We start from the raw sequence: 23440 nt of genomic DNA on the forward strand, positions 1-23440 counted from the left end.
AATTTAAAATTTAAACTCACAATACAAATATAAAAAATATTATAATTTTCTTTAATAATTAAATTAATGTAATTTCATAGCAACTATAAGTCATCCTAACAAAACTTTACATATATTTTTTAATATAGCCTAACATGTTTTTCCTGTTTGCTTCGACTTTGATTTTAAATGCAGTTTGTTTGATTGTTTTTAAAAATTAGAATGACTGAAAACCACCTGTTTACACTTTCACAGTGACATTAACTAACATGTTAAATCTCCTGATTGGAAATGTGAAAATACAGATAAAGATTCTGTGTGACTGAAATGTGCTCAGGTTGTGAATGATTTCCTGATTTGATAAACACAAAGACAATGATCATATATAGAGAAATATAAATGTTGTGTTACTGGGTTTCCTGGGTTTCCTTTCTCTCCGCGACCGCCATCTTTTCCCGTCAGTCCCTGGAAACACAGAAGCAGAAAAAGCCTGAAAATCCCTCCAATCAGCTCTTTTCCTGAACACACCCGCTCATTTCCTCCAAAATAAAAACAAAAACAGAGATCGACTTTATCTCAGCGTCATCGTCCGATCACATCAGTTTGTTGTTTAACTTTCAAAGTGAAAGGCGGCCATCTCCTCCAACTCACATGAACTGTTGATTACATGTATCCAAAACAGCCTCATTAAAAAATGAGATGCTGCTACTTTGAGTTTCTCCTCTGATCTCTGCTGATTAAAACAATGAGGAGAAGTAAAAGAGATTTGTTGTTTCACATCCCTGTGGGCTCTACAGTGCAGCATTTCACTGCACATCAAAGCAGAGGATATGATGTCTCAGCCTGACAGACATACATGAAACAAACTATTAAAACTGTTTCAGATTTATGTCTGTTTTCAACACAGGAAAAATACCTGTATATGAATGAATATATGGGAGTGTAGATACAGGCCTACATTCTGCTGTCATGCTGATTCAACACATCCTCACTGTGACCTCGTCACATGTCCACGTTTGGTCACGGACTTTCCACGTCCACATATGACGTCCAAGGTACCCTGGGTGTGTTGGTTGTTGACGTTCTGGGACACCGTGTCAACTTCAGCCTGTTACATGCATTGTCTGTTTTCAAAATACACTTCTGTTTTCACAGGAAATGTACAGTTTGCATACAGTCTCTTTCAAAATAAAAGCACTACGTCGGACTCGGTACAACACCGCCAACTGACGTTTTTTTCCTTCAACAACAAACACACGTGGTTGGGTTCAGGAAAAAAGAACAAGGTTTGGCTTTACAATCACATGGGAAGCAAAGACTGGTGTCCCAGGTGAAATGAACACCCACCAAGGACCAAATGCAGTTAGATTTTCGGTTTGGTGAGTAAATGTCTGAAGGCTACTGGCCGGTAAATGTTTGTGCCAAAACAGTCTTGCGATAAAAAACTATGCTGAGAGTCAGCCACATTTTGGCGTTGGGCAGCTGTGCCTCAGAGGTAAAATGGGTCTTCCTCTAATCAGAAGATTGGCGGTGCGATCTCCGGCTCGGGAAAGTTTCTAATTTTTTTTCTTGTTTTCTTTTGTTGAAATACATGTCATTAATTTCTTGTGTTTTCACTAAAACATTTTTAATAATTAAATGCTAAAATCATAACAACATTCCTTTTATTTCTAAAAAGACAGACTTTAAAAAAGCTTAAGTTGCTACTTTACTGCAGCATTTTTAAATAATTAAATACTGAGGTCAAACCCAATGTGCACACATTAAAAAAATGAAATAAAATAAAAATATACAAACTTTACTAAACTATCACTTGCAGCCGGTCTGCTCCTCATCACCATTATTTCTGGCCGGTAGAAAATATGTTCGGCAGATGGATTTTTTTATCGACCACTGCCCTCGGCCGGTGAGTCAAAAAGTTAATTTTGAACAATGTGCAAACCTCACTGAGTCTAACAGGAACCAATCAGTTTGAAAACCTGTTGCATAAATGATTTATATTTATGTGTCTTTGCTGAAGTTCGTACCTGTTCTCCATTAATGCCGTCCAGTCCGTCCTCACCCCCATCGCCCTGCAACGTTGTAAGAGAGTCGAGTGTCAACAGATTTTCTTTGCATAGTCTAATTTGACTCTATCTGGACTTTAATGTTTGTCCAAACATTCCTCAGCACATACAGCACATCACGTTACGTCCTTGCTTAATTTTCTTACATTCCAGGAGGCCTGAGTCACTCACCCTGTTTCCTCGGCTGCCTCTGTAGCCCTGCGGACACAAACATCAGAGTTAGACGCACATCGTCAACAGCTGCTCCAATCAGACCATACACATGGTTACTAATCACTTATATAATAAGTAGTGCTCAGTGGTACTGAGCAGTGGCGTACCTTCACTCCTCTGAGCCCAGGACAACCCTGGACCCCCTGAGGTCCACTCGGTCCAGGAGGCCCACGCTCGCCCTGCAACATACAAACAAAGAAAAGGTGCTGCTTTAACTCTGATATCACCACTGTGAGACTTCCTGATTAAATGAAGTTATATCAGTGGTGAATAATGTCATCTTAAGTTCCTCAGAGTCCAAAGTGTTGTCTTCAAACGTCAAAGATATTCAGTTTACTGTGATGTAAAACAGAAAAGCAGGCACTGGAGAAACTGCTGTTGAAGAATATATCTGGAGCTTATGATTGAAAAATGACTTAAAATGTTTGATTAACTACTAAAATGATTTACTAAGAACTTTCTGTTGGAACAAGAATTAGTGAAATGCTGTCAATAAGAAAGAATTTTGTTTTGAAGGAGTTCAGCTGTTAGTTGACTCCTGCAGCTCCATGATACAAGAAGTGTATGTATGACACACAGGTGGTGAAGTACAGAGTTTTATTATTTAGTTTACAGGAATGCAGCTTTTAATCAACTCCAGAGACACATCTAGTCTTTAAAGTGGAAAGTTCTCTGCTTTGTCAGCAGTTAAGAACAAACCACCAGTTTAACTATTCTCTGGTTAAACAGTGAAACTTAAACTGAATTATTAAGCACTTACAGCGACACCCTCCTCTCCTGGGAACCCGGGAAAACCCTTCTGCCCCGGCACACCCTGTTTATAAAACACACACACACACAGCAGGGTCAGTGGCAGAAAAACTGAACATTGAAAAAGGTAAAAAATCACGTTGTCCCATGTCCTGTACTCAGCAGGTCTATTTCCTTGAGGATAATCAAGCTAAAACTTAAAGGTTTACTAAATTAAATAAGAAATACGTTTGGCCCTCTCTTATTTTAGTATCTGCACTTTTCTTCTTGAACGCCTCATTGATCCTTTTCCTGTGAATATCTTGTGATCTTTGATTTGAAATTCTTTTTGAATTTCCAAAGAAATATGACACAAACCTGAAACTATGATGTGACCTGGCTGTCAGCACAACTTTTCAAACTGTATTTGTGTTTTATTTTATATTGAAAGAGCAACTTTTGACTGACAGACATGTACAGTAACTGATTGCTAAAACTTCTTTTAGGTCTCAAGATGACAGATCTCATCCTCCAGATAAATAGTTAAAGAAGTATTTCACTGCTGGAAAGATGAAGTCTTTTCATTAAACTAAACTGTCTGTGCAGCAGAAAGACACAAATACTTTTAATATTGGTGCCACATGACCAGAGAAAACTGAGAAAAATGGCTGTGGCATTCCATTTTGTCCAAGAGGTAGAAAACCTACAACTACCAGAATGCACCACACTGGTAACAAATGATTTTGTATTACAGTTTTACAGTGAGCTGAAATATGTCTCTGAAAACATTTTAGGCCAGAAACAGGCAGTACAGAAAGAGAATCTTGTATCACATTGGATCGGTACTGCCTAGTTTTACAGTTTGATCTGAGTTTAAAGGTGCTTTCACACCTGCTATGTTTGGTTCAGTTCAATCAAACTCAAGTTCGTTTGCCTCCTCAGTGCGGTTCATTTGGGCAGGTGTGAACAAAGCAATCACACTCAGGTGTGCACCAAAACAACCAGACCAAGACCTTCTTGAAGAGGTGGTCTCAGTCTGGTTACAAAGGAACTCTGGTGGAGTTCACATGGAAATTCTGACCAATCAAGAGCAGCTTTCTCACACAAGGCATTTGATCTGGTCCTCTTGTAAATGCTGCCGTGAGAACACGAACCAACTCTAGGCAATTATACAACTTTGGAACAACATGAGTCCCTGATTCAGACCAGAGGAGACCACTCTAGGGCTGACAGCAGACTACGCTGTCTTTCTTGATCCACCTTTACACTCTTCGTGTCCACAGGCATACAAAAATGAAGAAGTGTATCTGTAGTTTGAGCAGCAGCTTTACAGCCAGCGAAAATCCATCAGCTTGAGCGAGGAGATCTGAGCGCTGGCAGTTCATTTACATCCACTACCCACACTGTTATGATACAAAGCTGGTTGAAGATCAGCAGTGTCCCTTTAATCATATTTAAAATGTCTATTATACCAATATAATCATTATCATAAAATTATACCTAAAGCTGTGAAACATTAATCTTTCTAAATAAGGGTGTAAATGCATCATGATCTCAGCATTACCAATACATAAGTGATTTTCATCAGGAGCAGTGGTGGAAAGTAACTAAGTACATTTACTTAAGTACTGACCTTGTACTTTACTGGATTACTTCTATTTCATGCTACTTTGCAATTCTCCTGCATTTAATTGACAGCTATAACTTTTTTCCACATTAAGATATGTGAATGTCAAAAAATATTTAAAATGTTTATAAGACACACATGAAGCAGATTAAACCAGCGGTTAACCGTGTAAGGTCGTGACCCTCTTACAAATAAATCAGTGTGTAGTTGTGTCTCTTTGTCGTGTTTCAGATCAGTCTCTGGCTTGTTGTCACCAACAACACCACAGAAACACTTATTATCCTATTTTCTCACATGGTTTCATTTAAATAACAGTTTGAGGCTCAAAAACATTAAATTATCTAATATGTCACAAAAAAAAAAAAAAAAAGATTAGAGAAAAGTCCTAAAACTGGAAACAGCTGTTTCTTCTTGCCGCTCCCATTTTCCTTTGGAGTAACCACTGGACTAAACCAGCTAACTGTATGTGAAGAAGTATAGGCCGAGCAGAAACAACCGAGGCTGAAAAATGAAGCCAAAAACTGCAGTTCCTCTAATGGCCACTTGAGGCTGGCTCCAAGAGTGAGTCAATCCCCACAGACCTCCATGTTAACGTGTCCAACTTCACAGCAGAAATAAACATGTTTACAGCCTGGTACAAAAGAACTGCTTTGGTCTCTGTAGCTAATTTCAATATTCATGACAAATGTACAGGGGCTGAATTTATACATATATATATATGTTTACATTTTATTAAGGCTTAAAGGTATGCATAATTAAGGGCAGGCTGCTTTGAGTGACAGGCTCAATAACTGACGCACTATTATAGAACATGGGGGATGATTGGTTTGTTGGAATATAATGTTGCCATCTTTAGCTGTAACTTTGTGTAATCAACATTTACTTCATATTGATAAAGCAAAAGACGTCTTTCCTCTTTAAGTAAATTATCTGTGCACTTGTCATTCCTCTCAGCCCTGAGGAAGACAGGCGTCTCATGTTTCGCCCTGTGTAACAGGATATATTTAACACTGACCTGAACACATGACGAATGAGACTTAACGTTGACAGGTGTCCACCTTCACTCTGAAACGTCCAAAAGTTGAACCAGGCCTGTTGCTTACTTTATGAAGTCACTGCAAGTGTCTGCTTGTTCTCAGCTCTGCCTTCTTATTGCTTCTGACACATTTTCCCAAACATCCCTGACATCATGTTTAAAGTTAAAAGGTGTGTGTGTTTCAGTCACCTTTGGCCCCGGGGTGCCCCGAGAGCCACGGATGCCTTCATGACCCGAACATTTGCACATGACACCGCAGCACTCCCGATCTGACACGGCATCCTGCAGAGAGACAGAGAGCAGAGGAGAAAACAGTCAACATTTCCTGACGTCTTTATATGGACCTGACTTTAAATAAACAAACAGTAAAAGACTTTTTTGTACTTTAACATTAAACAGTTAAAGGTTCTGACTGGTTTCTTATTAAGTGAAGTGATCCTTGTTTATTGCCGTTTCCTTGTTCAAACCCTTAATAAGATGCTTATCATGAAAAAAAAATAGCATTTTTATTTTTTCCCATGACAAATTTGAGCCCCTTTCCGCACACATATAACCCATAAACACCTGCTAACATCTGGATTTTGTATTTAATGGGAAGGGTTACAATCGGTATTCACTCCCGGGTCGAATGACTCTGCAGTGGTCATGTATATCTATTAGTGTTGTCACGATACCAAAATCTTTGTTTTGGTACCAATACCAATATGAATATTGATACTTTTCGATACTCTTCGGTACTTTTCCTAAGGAAAAGTCCTTTTGGATACAAACCTTTAGAACAATAAATAGTAGGGGTGTAACGGTACCAAAAAAATCATGGTTCGGTCAGTACCTTGGTACGGACGTCACGGTTTGGTAACTCAAATGTTCCACCAAGTTGGTGTTGTCTCGTGTTGTCTCCCTTTGCGAGGCAGACTTTCTCTTGTCTTTTTTCATGTGCGCCTGCTGCGAATGTTGATACAGGTGTTGTCATACACACCACTTGCGCAATCTGTGCTCCAATAGGAACAAGGAAGGCGTTTGTGTGCATAAATGAGTAAAATAAATTAACTAAATTAATGAATTGAATCAATTTCAAAGTACCGGTATTTTCCAAATGCAGTATAGTACCGTTTGGAATACTCTAGTACTATTTTAGTACTGGTATACTGTGCAACACTAATATCTATCGGCTCCCATCAGAGCTGATCACGCTAATTTTACCCCCACTGCAGCGAGACACAATGACAGGCTGCCACAAAATACTGTCTGTCTCTGCCTTTTCAGCACTTGAACATCAATTCGAATTACTCGTCACCTACGTTAAAGCAGAGCCTGAATAATAGACATTTACAAAACGTAACCACCATAACGTTTCCACCGGCCTCCATGCTGCTTTCTAGTGTTTACTAACCTGTTTTCCGGCCCATTTGTGACGTTGAACACGACACGCAAGAAAACTATCACCTATTTTTAGCAAGTTTTCCTGTATTTAAAAAAGAATTTGTACCTGCATACACGGCCTAGTTTTGGTGGAAAAGGGGTATTAGTTTGCCAAACATTTACATTTAGAAACTTGTAATGCCAAACAATAATCTGGAAGTATGACAAAAGATTTTAAAAAGTAAAAAAAAAGTAGCAAACAGTAAATTAACAGAAAAGTCAGAATCTGTTCCTGCAGAAGGTTTTGGCTGCTGTTCTTTTCAAAATATTATGAACGAGCACTTCTTAAAAATAGAAATGAGTTTTTATTAGAAGCAGGTACAAGCTGATTTTTTTTCCTTTGCCAGTGGCTGTTCCTCAACATGCTGAGTAATGCACATTTTTTCTTCAACCAACATTTCCCTGAGGCTTTTTTCTGGTTTTCATTCCTGCAAACAGACACGCCAGGACAGGAAAACCTTCTCTGAACTAATGAGTTTCTGTGATTGTCATCATGCTTCATTCTTCACGAGATAAGATAAGACAGGACTTTATTAATCCTGCAGGAAATTCTTGTGCAAACACACAAGATAACGAAGAGCAACTCTGGCAGGCTGCCGCCCGCGACGGCACCACGAGTGGATAATTCTGTATTCATCATTCTGCATTACTTTATCCTCAACTTTGAAAAGTGATCTACTGCACAAAAAAGATTAATTACTGGATAAAAATGTAAAATGAGACAGTTCTTGTGTTGTTGGAGACAGTTTGATGTAACCATGTCAGCAGTTTCCATGTGCAGATAAGCATTAAAGCAGGTGATGCATCAACTGTTAAAAATTACTTCAGGCCAATAATTCATTTCACTCAAATCGACATATTTCCAGATTTTACTAAAGTGTCATTTTTTTTCTCTTGTAGAGATGACTGCAGTCAGAAATGTAAACAGGAAGTGTATCACTCTTAAAGCAACAGACACTGTTTGGTGTAATTGTATTGCCCTTGATATAAAGGGAGTGGCTGTTTGATTCGTGGTTAGCAGTGACATGAACGACTTACGATTTGTTTGAGGATGGTGCTGCCGACACTTGGCATGCCAATGGTCAGAGGAAGCTTGTAGCCGAATCCTCGACCAAACTCCACCATCTGCAGCTGGGCGGGATCACGCGCGCCCTCCAGAGCCACCGTCAGCAGAGCACTGACCCCTGCAGATAAATAACATTTATGTGTATGTTCTCTATAAACAGCTGCATTAGCTGCTAACATGGTGCACTAAAAACATAAAATGTTGAATTTAAATAATCTACTTGATAATTCAAATAAATTTATATAATTATGAAAATAAGAAATACAAATTGTGGTAATGTTCAATCTTCGAACAAACCCCCCCCCAGTTTTTACCGGACTTTCGCAGCAGATCTGATTCATGCTCCAGTTTCATCACGTCTTCATCGAGTCCATCTGAGAAGATCACCAGCACCTGATGGACAAGATCAGTCACATGTTAGATTGCTTTTATTGTTAAAGTCCTGGATAAGAAAACTACAACTCATGTCCTTATTCTGAACATTATTCAACTTAAGGTAAAGAAACATCCATATCTAAGGGTAAAATGCCTGATTAACCACTAAAGTATGGAGAATAGAACAAGATGAGGATAAATTATTTCACTAGGTCATTAAAACTTTGAAGAGAAAGTAAAGAGAGAGTACGCAGTGACTGAATGGTACTCAGTTGGCAAATGCAATTATCCTCGTAGTTACTGACTTTGTTATTTTTAATGCTTTGGATAATCCATAAACCTCTACAGTCTTCTAACTAATTCTAACTACTTCTAACTTCTAACTAAACCAAACAAAAATGTGTCTGACACAAGTCTAACAGACTGGAGGATTTACACAAGTCAACTTGCACTTCCTAATACTTTTCATACTTTGTTAAATCCCATGTAGGCGGAAGATTTGTGGTTTGGCATCACAGGACGTCACATTGAGACCCAGAATTAAGTGTTTACAGAGTCTACAGCTTCAAGCCGCTCACTTCTGATCACTTCAGCAGAAAACTAAATGAAATCATTTAAGTTTGGATTTTTCTAACCTGGGCTCTATTTACCCATGTCTTTGTTTCTAAATAACTAATGGGAACAACAGCTTTTGAAATTGGTCCAGTACTGCACCCCACTTGGGGCATGTTCACACTGTCAATGTATGTCCACTTAAAGTTTTTGGCACTGACATTATAGAAAGCATCCCTACAGACACAGACCTTATTGTTAAAGAGTAAGATAATTTTTGTTTAACCAGAAACAGCCCTGAAATCGCCATTGCCAAACCCACCAGACTCCATTTAAATAAACAGTAATTTTAGCATGAATAGAGGCAGCATATCTTCACATCTAACTGGGTGAATTAAGGATTTATTTCATCCAAACCAGAGTGGAGAGACAAACAAAGATGGTTTTTGTGAGTTTTATTTTGTTTCTGTTGACTTTGAATGAAGTATGTCTCAGGATGATAAAATTACTGTTTATTTACATGGAGTCTAGTGGGTTTGGCGATAGCGGTTTCTGAGCTGTTTTTGGTGAAACAAAAAGGATCTTACTCTGTAACAAAAAGGTCAGCCTCTGTAGGGATCATTTTAACGATGTTGTCAGACACATCACTTACAGTGGACGTACACAGACAGTTTCATCGCTGCAATTTTTTTGCGACCTTCGTACTTTGTGCTCATCTCAGACTCACCTTCACGCCAGCGTTTGACTCGGTGCTGAACATCTCCCCAAAGGATTTCAGCATAGCAGTGTCAAACCTACTGGGTTCTGTCAAGCTCAAGTCCATGACTTTATTCACCACGTCCTCGCTGTAGCCCTCAAACCTGAAGTCGTGCTGGGGACGTCCATCACGGCCCACTACACGGTAGGCGATGTTAGTCTTAAGAGGTGGGGGATCGACGCAGCAAAGGCCTTGTACTGTGGAGACGTAGTGGGCGATATCTGGCAGGAATGTCTGGAGCTTGGTGTGGCCACTGACCAGCTTCTCACCGGGAGCTCTTCTTCGAGAAATATCGAATCCCATGGCGATATCAATGCTGCAGGCTGTGGCAGAGGGAAACATGTCTTTAAACAGTCACAGACACAGAGGGATACGGTGGGAAACAAGAGGCAAAGTCACACTGTTCAACTCACCACTGGGATCTCTGATGGGTTTAGATTTGCAGATTGTGTCAACCACCTTTTGCCTGATCTTTTCCAAGCTGCCGAAGTTCTGCACAGTAAACAGCCTCTCAGGAGTGCCAGTGATCTGCAGGAGCTCCAGATTATGAACGTCTCCGATACCGATGGCAAACACCTCGATCCCCAGAGCCCTGAGACGGTCAGCGGCATCCTCCACGTCATCCTGTGATTCACCATCTGTGATCAGCACCAGATTCTGGGAGATCCCGGCAGATCTTCGGCTGCCTTGTGACGCCTCAAAATACGCCCTGATGGAATCCAGGGCATGTCCGATCATGGTGCCCCCACCAATCTGCTCCATTTCCAAGATGTGCTTGTTCACGGCTTGCTCGCTGTAGTACTGGTTGAGGTAAAATTCGTGTTGGAAACTGCTGCTGAACTGGGCAAGTCCCACTCGCACAAACTTTTCACTGACTTTGAAGCTGTTTACTAGTTCTGTGGTGAACTTCTTCATGGTGGTGTAGTCGGCTGTGCCGATGCTGCCAGACTGATCAACAAGGAAGACCAGGTCAGCCTGCTGTTTTTCACAAACTGCGGAAGCAAAGAGAGGAAATTTATCCACATTACTAATAAATAAGTAGGGCTGCGTATCATGTTATAAAATATGATAACAGTATTAATACCAGTATTGCCTGATATCAGACAGAATTGTGAACTTGTGAACTGTGAACAGAACTGTGAGGATTCGATTTTCCCTAACCGGCCACTAGAGACCAACGTAGCCACCTAGATCTAACGTCAAGTCCACACTGATGGGTAGCCATGTCAACATATCTGTTTTTCCAGGGCTTTAAGACTAACGTGGAGCAAAATAAAACAAACAACGACATCAGGCAATATTGAAAAGACAGGTTGATTTAGAGCAGCCTTGACAACAGATCACATTAAAACGCTTGCAGTGATGGGTTGCGAGCAAAACCATACAAGAAGTCATTTTTTCTAGATCTGGGTAAAAAACAGATCAAATGTATTTATTGTTTAACTGGAGAAGTTTTGATACTACTTGGCACTGGGTTGTTTCAGTATTGAGTACTGGTGCCCAGCCCTATAAATAAGAGAGCCACATACTCAGCTCACCTCAAGTTCATTAGACTTTATTCTTAATAGCTTTTAACACTTAAATGTTTTGTGGTTGGAGGCTGTCTCTGTGCTCTTCTGTTGAGAAACGCCAATATGTTTTGTGGCCCTGACGTCTCAGCCCGATGGATAAATTGTTAGGATGATCACTATTGGCTGCTATATTAGTATTACCTTGTATGTTGTCAGATATGCTTCAAGAAATTGCACAACACGTGCTTTATGGGCTACTTATGTATCTAAGAAAATTAATTTAACAGAGTGTCTATTTGCACCCGATTGAGAATGGTCACACTGCAGCTATTTGACTCTTTACGCCCATCCTTGATGCATTGAGGTTGAAAGTGGTTAGGATTTGGGCAAAGAGGTTATGGTAAGGGCTAGTAATAGAAAATCTTGGATATTCTCTGAGATTAAAGTGGTAAATTAAGAGAAAAAACTCACAAATGTACTGGCAGAAAGTCAGGTGACACAGTATAAAGAGCGATACAGTTAATGGAAGGAGTAAAACTTGGTCGATGAATTTGGGATGTTCACACAGAAGACTGGAGCTTGAGTCCTATGTGAGTTAACGTTGGCCTAATAATTTTAGACATAAATGACTTGTTCACTCCAGTTTTGGGATGTATGAAGCTGCCAAATGCACGCTGTGTACATAAACTTTAGCAGAATAGCTGAATAGACCCATTCGTTTCAACATCATATTCCAATATTGCCAGGACGTCCAGGAATATACACCCAGGTGTGAACAGCCACATCAGGTGCAGATAGCACTGTTGGCTACGGACACTTGGGTGCAAATATCATCTGCCTTAATTTAATGTGATGTAAACTTTTTGTCAAAAAACCTTTCAAACACTTACTAGACTCTGTACTAAGATGTCAAAAAACTTTGCCTCAAATCACAAGTTTCCAATTCATTCTGTCAAGTGTGAGTAGCATTGTGATTTGGCTTTATCTGTGAATCTTTGTGGTTTAGTGCTGCTAGAATACAAGTAAGGGTGGAAAGGCTTGCTGCTGTTGGGTGATCCATGTTTGAGTTCTTTGAGTACCACAAATTAAACTCAATGGACAAACACATCGACATGATTAGATATGTCCAGGTTCAAGTGAATTTTTTTTTGTTTTTTAAGCTTGAGTGAACCGAGCCTCTAAATCTTTGAACGAGAATAGAGCTCAGTTCTCGTTAGAAGAACTTTTCTCCATCAAGATTTAGAACTACTATATACATAGGTGCTGTGACACCGTCGGCTCTTACCTGGCTTGGTGGAATTGCAGAGGACATTTGTAATATTCTTGTACAGAGTTTCCAGGGCATCGAAATTATCCACATAGAAAACTCTGGAAGTGTCTTGGCCAGCCATGATCTCCAGCTGCGTCCTGTTGGCTCCTTCAACTCCGATACTGAAGACGCTAATCCCGCTGTCTTGCAGTGCCACGGATGGCGCAACCAGACTGTTGCGGTCGGTAGCATCGCCATCTGTGATCACCATGAGGATCTGTGGCACCTGGAGAGCCGCCCGACCACCATGTTCGCTGTTAAAGAACTCTAAAGAGTATCCCAAAGCCTTGCCAGTGTAGGTGTCTCCATACGGGGACTTGAGTGCTGATATTGCATGAAGAACCTCTCGTTTGGAGTTGTACTGTTTCAGAGTAAAAACAGACTTGGCGTCGTTTGAGTAGAGAATGACCCCAAAGCGGGTCAGGTCCTTGCCAACTGTTGTTTGGTTCACCATTGATGCCATGAACTTCTGCATGCTTCTGAACTTGGGTAGGGTTATGCTTGTAGAGCCGTCCACCAGGAAAATAATGTCAGCTTTTTCTGTCTTCTTACACTCTGGTTAGAAATAAAAGGACAATAAGCAAATTAAGTCAGAGGGAAAAGTAGTAGTTTTTAAGTTCAATGCACCTGGCGTCTTTTTGGGAGTGGTTTGAATGCCTCAAGTTGAAAAAACTTCTACTCAGAGCAGAAATATGCCTGAAATGTTTTTTCCTATTGGATGATGTTTCTTAAAAATAGCCTTTGTGTAATAATATTGTACAATTGGTGTCACAACCTGGAACCAATTAAGGTCCCTAAGACAGAATTCTAAGGCAATACTTCAAAAGGGTTTTCAATTCTTAAAATAAAAATATAGAATCTCTGCCGGAAGAGACTTAATATGTTTGTGTTTTTTCTACAAGAATTAAGTCAGATTTAGGAAAAAGAGAGGAAATCTGTGGTTTACATCTGTTATTCTGGATAGTCCCAGACTGCTCTCACCTCTCTCTGGATCACAGAGCTCCATGGCCACTTGGCTCTCCAAGTCCTTCAGAGCGTCAAAGTCCCTCTCAGCATACATCCTGTTGGGTGAACCGCTGATCTCCAGCAGCTGGGTGGTGTTGGCGTCCACCACTCCAATGGCATAGATCACCACTCCCTTGGCCCTTAGAGCCTCAGCGGGGCCTTTGACCTCATCTTGGGCCTCGCCATCTGTGATCACAACCAGTCTCTGTCTCATGCCAGGACGCCCTCCGCTGCTTACATCAAAGTACTGCGACACATCAGTGATGGCGCCACCTGTGTGCGTGCCTCCACCAATCTGCTGCATACTATCGATGGCTTGTGACATTTCTTCTTTGCTGTAGTAGCGGTTGAGGGGGAACGCTAGTTGTTGGATGGTACTGAACTGCATGACACCTACATGCACCTCGTTCTGCCCGATGACGGACCTGCTGATGACAGATTTCATGAACTCTTTCATTTTGTTGTAGTCTTGTGGATAGATGCTCCCAGAGCTGTCAATCAAGAAAAGGAGGTCGCCTGGTATGTCCTTGCAAGCTGTGGACACATGAGCACAGACGTTAGTGTGGTGTTCCTCTTTTTTCCTGCCTTAGGGCCCTTTTCAAAGAAAAAAATCAAAATGTATCTGTAACAACAGAATATCTTTAGGGTAAGTAAAGTGCAACAGACACCAATCACATCACATCACATTACATCATTTAATTCTCACCCGATGTAACACATGATGCCTACATTTACATGCACAGAAATATTCAACTATTATTATTAATATGACAATATTCTGAATATAATGCGGGTCATACAAACAGCATTTTCTGTATGTAGCATTTCTCCAATTAAGACATGAGGGATAAACCAATATTATCTGGGTTTTAGGAGCATTCTCTGGTAATGTATACAGCACATTTGGTATATGCAATTTAACTGGGGTTTTTACTTTAGTTTGTGACACACGGCGTTGTGCACACACCAACAGTTTGGGAGGCTGGGGTAGGGATGTATGCCCAAAAGAAAAGCCCACATTTCTGGTCGGAAGAAGGAAAACATCTACTTTAAAACAAAATGAAAGATTTGGATATCAACAGGTTTTTGGATACACAGACCTCTTCAAGAAGGTGGTTGAAGGAATGAAAGAGGAAGACTGTGTTTCCACGGTTGAACAAGTCCGCCACCAGTGGACAATTTTGACAAAGTCCTTCTTTGATACAAAAAAGCAAAATGCCACAAGCGACTACAGTGGTTCCACTTTTCCATATTTGGACGTGATAAATGACACGTTTAGGGCACGTTAATCGGAGCATGCATAGCTGTAAGTAACTGCAAATATTAGTGGATATTTTGTGCATGTAAACGTAGTCACTGAATTCATCCTGCAGATGGAGGAAGTGGTATTGGTATGGTGTGCCAATCAACTGGGAAACAGGACATATTACTGGAATATCAATTTTCATTAGCCATATAAACAGATTAGTAGGAATACTGTCTTTTTCAGAATAACGACAAAAAACAGAATATTTTTTGCATGTGAATGTAGTCACTGAATTCATCCTGACATAGAGGATGTGATATTGGTACGGTAGCTGGGATATGCCAATCAACTGGGAAACAACTGGGAAAAAGGCATATTCTGATGTGTCAGTCCGACACGACGTGTGTCAAGACACAACCAGTGTGTGGTCTTAAACAGAAAACAATGGGTGCCAGGGCTCACTGGTGGCCTACAAGTTAAGGTGTCGACCACGAACGGCTACTGAACCATAAACTGTCCCCAGTTCACGTCCAGCTGGGGACCGTCCCCCAGTCTGCTCTCCATTATCAGCTGTCTGATGCTGGTGTGTGTTCCCCCTGACTGCTACATACAGAAAATGGTAGACATGCATTTTACATTCTAGTCTGGACAAGTTTTTTCTTACCGTCTTGAGAACAGATGTCCGTGATGATGTCATCCTTGATGGGCTTTAGAGCATCAAAATTATTGACAAAGAAAGTCCTCTTGGGGTCGCCGGAAATCTCTCGCAGCTCAGACATATCTGCCTGTTTCACCCCAATGGCGTAGATGATGACGCCCTGTGATCTCAGTTTTTCCGCAGGAGCCTTGACTTCATCAGTGGACTTTCCATCAGTGATGACCACCAGGTACTCTGGGACTTTGTGACCACGAGTGACCATTGCTCTATCAAAATGTGGGCCCATGAATTCCAACGCTCTTCCTGTCTCTGTCCCGCCTCCTATTTGTCTAATACCCTCTACGGCTTTCTCCAGTGTCTTGGTATCTGAGTGGACTGTCAGATCAAATTCTAAGTTTGGCGAATCTGCGTATTTCGCAACCCCCATGCGAACATGTTGTGGTCCAATACGGAAGGTATGGAGGAACTCAATGATGAACTTCTTCATGTCTTGGAAGTCGGAGGGGTAAATGCTTCCTGAATGATCAATTAGGAAGAAGATATCTGCTTCATCCGTTTGTAAACAGCCTGGAAAAGGACAAGAAAAGATATTATGAGTTATTTTCCGATGCATCAGCTGTACTCTCTGTTTACACTCATTCACTTTATGTTTTATTCTATAAATACGATTCTACCATTAAAATTTTGACCAGTACTGTGACTGAAAATATATTCATAAACATGTTCAACAAACCAATTAAAAAGCAAACACTGGTTCAGACCTTCTTTGATGCCAGTTCTTCTTGTACTGACGGAGATTGCTTGCCGAAGGATGTTTTGGCACAGAATTCTCTGCAGGCTCATCTCCATTGATTTCAGCTTGGCAAAGCTGTCCACAATAAACGTGTGCTTTTGGGGGGGATGAGACGCCATTTCTATCAGCTGGGCTTTGTTGGCATCTTTGACTCCTACTGCGTAAACCGTGACACCAGCTCGACGAAGATTAGCTGCTGGTGTGCTCACGTTGTCCTGGGATTCACCGTCTGTAATCACCACCGCCACCTGCTGGACACCCTTTGCTTTCCTGCTTCCTCGCTGCGGGATAAAAACCTTCTGCAGGGCGTAAGTCAGGGCGACTCCAGTGTTTGTACCACCTCCATGATAAGGCAGGATTTTGATGAACTTCAGCAGTTCGTCCTTGTCATTGAAGGAGTCGAGGTAAACCTGAGCTTTGGCTACAGTGTTATACATCACGATGCCCACTCGGACTCTAGATGTACTGACATTCAGGCCGCTCACAATGGAGTGCAGGAAAGTGCGCACCAGCTGGAAGTTGGGAGTCCCGATGCTTCCAGACTCATCAACGATGAACACGATGTCTGCCACTTTGGCGGCTTTGCAATCTGTGAAAGGAGTGTATTGTTATAAAATCATTGTTACAAATTCACCTGTGAGCTGCTCAGTCATTCAGATACATTTCGAGATGAGGAGGAATATTCATTACTTAAAACAATCTAATATGCTATTTTGTAAACAATTTCTTGCTGACAGACGAGTGCACTTGTACCTCACATAGGTCGCGTTCAGACCAACTTTGGTCCTACATGAATTAGGGGGCTGTGGTTCTTCATGTAGGACCAACTTTGGTCCCACGTGAAGAACCAAAGCCGCCTTACTTCATTTAAATGAGGCCTGTCCAACAACTCAGTGTGGTGAAACACAGACAGCTCCAGCTAAATAAATAAATAATATAAATAAAATAAAATACTGGGAGTCCGAGTACAAAGTCAAACCTGGCTTAAACGTACTGAGTAACACCTATGGCCCGGTCAGATGTTAATATCAAACTTTAAGAATGCACAAGTGAAGTGGACCATAAGGTCCTCTCTACATATGTATACAGATATTTTTGAAAACAGATCTTTTCCTCTATGTTCTAAACAAAGATTGTACGGACAGAATTCTTTTTTAAAAAGTTGAAAAATATTTGTCGTCAAAAATGTCTGTATATGTGCAGACAGGGCCTAAAAGGGGAGTGTAGATTTAATGGACATGGACTGTATATAAATATGAACAACACATCTCCACTTACTTCCAATGTACAAAAATGATCGAATTCAAGCTCAAACACCAATCCGACCAATCGCGTGCAGTGCCTCTGATCACAAGCACACTGATAGGCACACACAGCTGGTAATCACGACATCACGCCTCCTTTTTATAACATCAATTAACTAATTAAAAACGAGGTATTAGAAAAATGAACACTTGAACTCACACCAACGTGATGAGAACTGTCTAATATGACAGAAATCATCTTTGGGAAAAATTAATTTGAGTTTGCACCAGTTTGCACAGCAATTCGTACGGTTTTGCCATATTTTAAATTCTTCGACTCCCAGGGTCTTGAACTATGCTACGCTGCCTCCACGATCTCTGATTCTACTGCTCCGTTTAGTCCCTATCCGTAAGCTTTTTTAAAAAATGTTCACATAAACAGATGAAATGAACACAGAGTACGGACAGAAGGCTCTATTCATCTCCATCTCCAAATCTAATGTTGAGTATGAGCCCTTAGATCTCAGGCACATGATAGACCTCCACTGGTCAGGTCATTAAACTGGTTTACTCGTCTGTCAGTAAGAAACATATCAGGGACTCCAGTCAATGGTAAAATTCAGAAAGGACGTAAACAGTTTTAAAATACAGTCTCAAAGGTGTCCTGAACTCATTAATCAGTAATAAAAACAATAGTTTAATTGAAAAGATTTTTTACCTCCAGTAAGAGAGGTCTTTACTTCCTGTGTTTCAAAAATAGCCTTCAGTGCGGGTGCAGTGATGATAGTCTGGTAAATGTACGGTGCAGTGGCTATGACACGCATTTCATTCATCGATGCACCAAGGCTCATCCCCACCACGATTACTCCTGATGATTTGATCAGACGTGACTCCTTATACACCTCATCATCTGAGTCTTTTCCACTTATAACAACCAGGTACTGTCGGTAGCCTTGGTCCGCCCGGCTTCCTGATGCACTGGTAAAATATTGAGTGGTAGCGTGATGCAATGCGCTGCCCAGATTACGTTTCTCGTTAGGTTGCAGTCTTCGCTGGCGTAAACGCCTCACAGCGTTCACGGTCTCCTCTTTGGTTTGGTAAGCATTAAGAAGAGATTCCTCCTTGATATCTTGACCGTACTGAGCCCAGCCGAGACGGTAGGCAGACGCTCCAATGTTTAGTTGATTGGCAAGTCTACTGAGGATGGACTTGATCTGCTGGAACTCTGCTGGAGTCACGCCACTGTCCACCAGGAAGAAGATGTCCGCAAACTTTTCCTCCAAGGCTTAAAGAAAACAAACCAACAGGAACAGTAAGAAGATCTGCAGTTATGGTAGACCACGATTACAGATGATATAAATCTCTAAATTATAAAGCAGAAAATATAAATCAGATTGCATCTCACCTACAAGTTACTGATCCATAATATTTAAGTCAGAATTAGGAGATATTCACTTTAACTCTTCACACTACGAGAGTATTCTTTAGTATGTTGGCAGGAGTGCACTTCCATATTCATTAGTAGGTGAATTAAGTTTAAGTTTCTTTACTTTATTAATCCCCTGAGGGGAAATTCAATGTTTTCACTCTTGCTTGTCAATTACACACAGGTCTGAAAGACACACACATGCACAAACAGGACCTATACATGCACAAAGTGGAGAGATGTCAGAGTGAGGGGGCTGCCCTTTGGTCAGGCGCCCCGAGCGGTTGGGGGGTTCGGTGCCTTGCTCAAGGGCACCTCGGCAGTGCCCAGGAGGTGAACTGGCACCTCTCCAGCCACCAGTCCACGCTCCATATTTTGGTCCGGATGGGGACTTGAACAGGCGACCCTCCAGTTCCCAACCCAAGTCCCTATGGACTGAGCTACTGCCGCCCAATTATCCTTCTTTCTTACAGTTTGCAAAGGCTACTACATTTTCTGGACAGCAAAGTGCTCCAAATTAAGGTTGATTCAGTATAAAAAAAACGAGCACTATGCTAAAAGTAAACAGTAGTCTTTATCAGGGTGTCTATTTTAACGGCCAATGAATTATTTCTGTAGAAAAGTTCCCACACTAAAGATGTATAACCACAAGTTCAATACAGTTTGTCCCAAAACAACTTCTGTCTCTCAATGTTGCATTTTTTGGCCGACACTGCTTCATTAGCGGTTGACCTCAAACTGGAACCAGAGCATGTTACATTAATCACTGCAGAGCCTTCATGTGTTGTGTCTGGAGGCTCCAAGCATTTGAATGGTTATGTGGAAAGAGATATGCTGTCAAGGAAAAAGAACATTTATTTTAAAATACTGCATAATGTCAGTTCCTGAGAGTCTGACATCCACTAAATCTGGGTCCTCTCGAGGTAACACGGGGCCAGTTACTGGATTTTACACAGACAGGTCAGTTATGTGGACTACCATTAGTTCTTATAGATTGTCAAGTCTGAAAATATTACTCCTGATGATGTTAAAAGTGATGTCAGCTTGGGCTTAAGGACAAAACATTAGGGCCTTTCCCAAACCAGATCCTTCCCACCCCCACTTCGTCACGCTTGAAGTCTAATTCAGAAGCCCCCTTCATTAAGGAGTAAGGTATAAATACAGCGGCAAGTTCTGTATGATATATAACTTTCTAATCCTCGGCCTTACCTTGCCTCTGATCTTCCACGGAGATACAAACAGTCTGCAGCAGATTGTTGGTCAGCGTCTGCAGAACCTGGTAGCTATCGATAGATAACAGGAAGCGTTCTGGAGGCCGGTTTGCAATGGACCTGAGCTCCTGCATGTTGGCTCTTCCCACCCCGATGCCAAACACAATGACTCCGTGCTGCCTCAAGCGCTGGGCGGGCTGTATCACATCGTCTGTGGAGTCCCCATCTGTGATGACCACAGCAATCTGAGGTACCCGTTCCCTGGCTCGGCTCCCTGCGTCCTCTGTGAAGTACTGCGTCCGGATGAACTCGATGGCCTCGCCGGTTTCTGTGCCCCCTGTTCGGTAGGGGAATGTATCCACCGCAGCCAGCAGGGATTGCTTATCCATGTGATCTTTCAGCAGGAACTCCTGGTAAGATTCATCACTGTACTGAGCCAAGCCAACTCGAACTTTGTCAGGGCCGATGTCAAGACCTGTGATGACGCTCCGGAGAAACTGACGGATCTCCTGAAAGTTACTGATGCCGATACTGGAAGAGCCATCGATCAGGAAGACGATGTCGGCCCTGGAGGCTTTGGCACACTCTGGACAGGAGGGAGAAAAGAGTCAGCATTTGGAGTAACAAGGTAAGGAACATTTAATGTGTGTGTGTGTGTGTGTGTGTGTGGTTACATTCTGTGGTCTTACTGTAATTTTGTCCACCATGTCTAAATTCTCGAGGCTCAATAAAACAGTTCACAAAGCTTTTAGGTCAAGGTGATTTTCTGACACTCAGATGACACCAAAGTGAATTCTGTTGGATATTTAAAAATCTAAAAAAAAACAACAACAATCTACTTTTGGCATAATAATAATACTTGACTCAATCATTGCTTAGATACCAGTAATACTTTAGTAAGATCACTGAAACACCACAAGCTGTGTGGTATGACACATTTTACCTTGAGACAATTGCAGCAGTTGTCGTTTGACTTCTTCAACAGTTGTGCAAAGCGTCTGCACGATGCTCTGAGAAATTCCCTGCAGCGCTGCAAAATCAGACACGCTGTAGACGTGCTGACTATGCGGCTCATTGGCTATCTCCTTCAGCTGTTCTTCATCTGCATCTTTGATACCAATCGCATACAAAACAATTCCTTTCCGCTTCAGATCCTGGGCGTGGGACTCCACGTTGTCTTGTGATTTTCCATCGGTGATCACCACAGCGATCTGCGGTACTTTCTGGCCCCGGCTTCCAGCTGCCTCCACAAAGTGCTCATTCAGCATAAAGTCCAAGCCTTGCCCCGTCTGGGTGCCACCACCCAGGTAGGGCAAGGTGTTGATGTACTCGAGGATGCCTTCCTTGTTCTGATAGGTGTTGAGCAGGAACTCGGTGCGTGGAGCAGTGCTGTATTGGACCAGCCCGATGCGGACGTGGTCAGGCCCGACGTCGAAGCTGTTGACCAGCGTATACAGAAACTGACGGATCTGCTGGAAGTTCTTGGTGCCGATGCTCCACGACCCGTCAACCATGAAGACGATGTCTGCTACAGCCTCTTGAGTACAGACTGAGAAGGAAGGTTGTCAGATCATGGAGAGTTCTTGCAGATAAGAAGTCACAGCGTGCTGCTGCCAGAAAAGCTCTTACAACCCGAGTATTTCGTGGGTCTTAGAAAGCGTGCCAGCCAGAGGTGGAAAAAGTGTCAGCGTGATTTGCAGATAGAAACGGTGGGTAGCTTGTGATGTGTGCAAGCCAGAGGAAAAAAACGAGCAGCCTGTTGTGGACAGTTTCTGGACAGGAGCATTGATCTAGTCTAGAAGCACTCACCTTCAGGTGGACTGTTGGATGAAAGAGTGTGAGGGAGTGAAACAAGGTTGCGTGGTGTACAGCTGGCATTCATTTCCTTCAGACTGTGTTGATGGTGCAAACAGAAGGTCGACAAAGTGCTGATCCAACCTGCCTCTGCTTTAACTTCTCCATCTCACTACAGACTTTCATACCTTACAGTCATGTGCTTGGCTGCATAAAACATTTTCAGTATTTTCCTTACCCTTCATATTTTAGATTATTCCTCGAAACAACTCGAAGAGACTGACTCTGGTCATGCTGGAAGGAAATACTATCTGACTTTCATGCCAGGGAACAGAATTTGTTTCCCATCTCAGACCTGCAATAAATGTCCTTAAAGGGAAACTCTGGTATTTTACAACCTGGACTCAATTTTCTCATGTTTTGTGTCTAAGTGACTCATGGGAACAACAACTTTTCAAATCAGAGTGAGAGCACTGCAGCTGGCAGCAGCAAAACAGGCTGTAATGTACCCACTCAGGGCATGTTTGCACCGTCAGTGTGCGTCCACTGGAGGTGGTTGTTTTTGCCACTGACAGGCTCAGGTTGTTATTATGAGTGTCTGAGATCATTAACGAAATGACAGAAATTAATCATTTCTCTGTACTTTTCACTTTACCAGTCCGTTTTGTGTCCAAGTGTCACTAAAGGAGAACTCTCTTTCTCGCTGACTTTTTCACATTGTCAAAATCAACTAACTACTTAGCCATGACACTGAATTTTTTGTTTTTGGGATAAGTTGAGATAAGACTAAGACACGCTTTTTGTACTTCAACAACACAAACTCTTCCGGGCACTTGTCTCTCCAACTCACACTCCCGTTTCGAGCGCTGCCGCTACAGGCACGCACATCATGAGCTGTCCGTAGGGCACCATCAAAACAGCCCAATATTATCATCATCGATCATAATCACAGGTATTACATTAACTCGATCAGTTAAGGCCCTTTTCGGACACAAAGTGGTTTACGCTGGGATGCCTCTGAGTTCACTGAACACAGCACAGCTGCAGAGCAAGCAGAGTGGTGCGCTTGCGCTTATAGGTTTATATTAGAGTTATCAATTTATTAATACAGTGAGGTGCCTCTGCTGAGGCAATGATGGGACAGGAACATCTAAGTCAGTGGTTCCCAACTGGTGGGTCGCAGTCCAAAAGTGACTTGCAAATGTGTCAAGTCTGTAAAAAACAATTTTATTTTTAAGTACAGTGAATTTCAGGGACAGAGCTCTTATGTTGAAGTGCGGTTTCCTGCTGTGGAGTGAGTGACTTACGGACAGCTACTTGACAGAGGCAGCAAACTGGTTTGACGATACGGCCAAACACAAGTATGACGCTGAATGTATCAAATCATATGGACCTTGAACTAATGACTAAGGAGAAATCTG

General features: G+C 41.8%; 1 protein-coding gene across 2 annotated transcripts in view; it reads right to left on the reverse strand.

Annotated features, from left to right (window-relative positions):
- LOC126391486 (collagen alpha-6(VI) chain-like) overlaps positions 1-23440 on the reverse strand; it is an 80301-nt gene that overhangs the window by 15845 nt on the left and 41016 nt on the right. The window contains exons 4-20 of one of the 2 annotated variants that reach the window (XM_050046303.1): positions 21169-21774; positions 20224-20811; positions 18307-18873; positions 16313-16933; positions 15558-16118; positions 13624-14181; positions 12619-13197; positions 10236-10814; positions 9793-10145; positions 8453-8531; positions 8111-8256; positions 5840-5932; positions 3019-3072; positions 2366-2437; positions 2217-2243; positions 2007-2051; positions 391-444 (exon numbers count right to left, since the gene is read on the reverse strand). In XM_050046303.1, coding sequence (XP_049902260.1) covers positions 391-444; positions 2007-2051; positions 2217-2243; positions 2366-2437; positions 3019-3072; positions 5840-5932; positions 8111-8256; positions 8453-8531; positions 9793-10145; positions 10236-10814; positions 12619-13197; positions 13624-14181; positions 15558-16118; positions 16313-16933; positions 18307-18873; positions 20224-20811; positions 21169-21774 — 5582 coding nt within the window. The remainder of the gene's footprint in view (positions 1-390; positions 445-2006; positions 2052-2216; positions 2244-2365; positions 2438-3018; positions 3073-5839; positions 5933-8110; positions 8257-8452; positions 8532-9792; positions 10146-10235; positions 10815-12618; positions 13198-13623; positions 14182-15557; positions 16119-16312; positions 16934-18306; positions 18874-20223; positions 20812-21168; positions 21775-23440) is intronic. The other variant, XM_050046304.1, reaches the window with a different exon arrangement.

Source organism: Epinephelus moara, chromosome 6 (genome assembly GCF_006386435.1).
Source record: "Epinephelus moara isolate mb chromosome 6, YSFRI_EMoa_1.0, whole genome shotgun sequence".
Lineage (NCBI taxonomy): Eukaryota > Metazoa > Chordata > Actinopteri > Perciformes > Serranidae > Epinephelus > Epinephelus moara.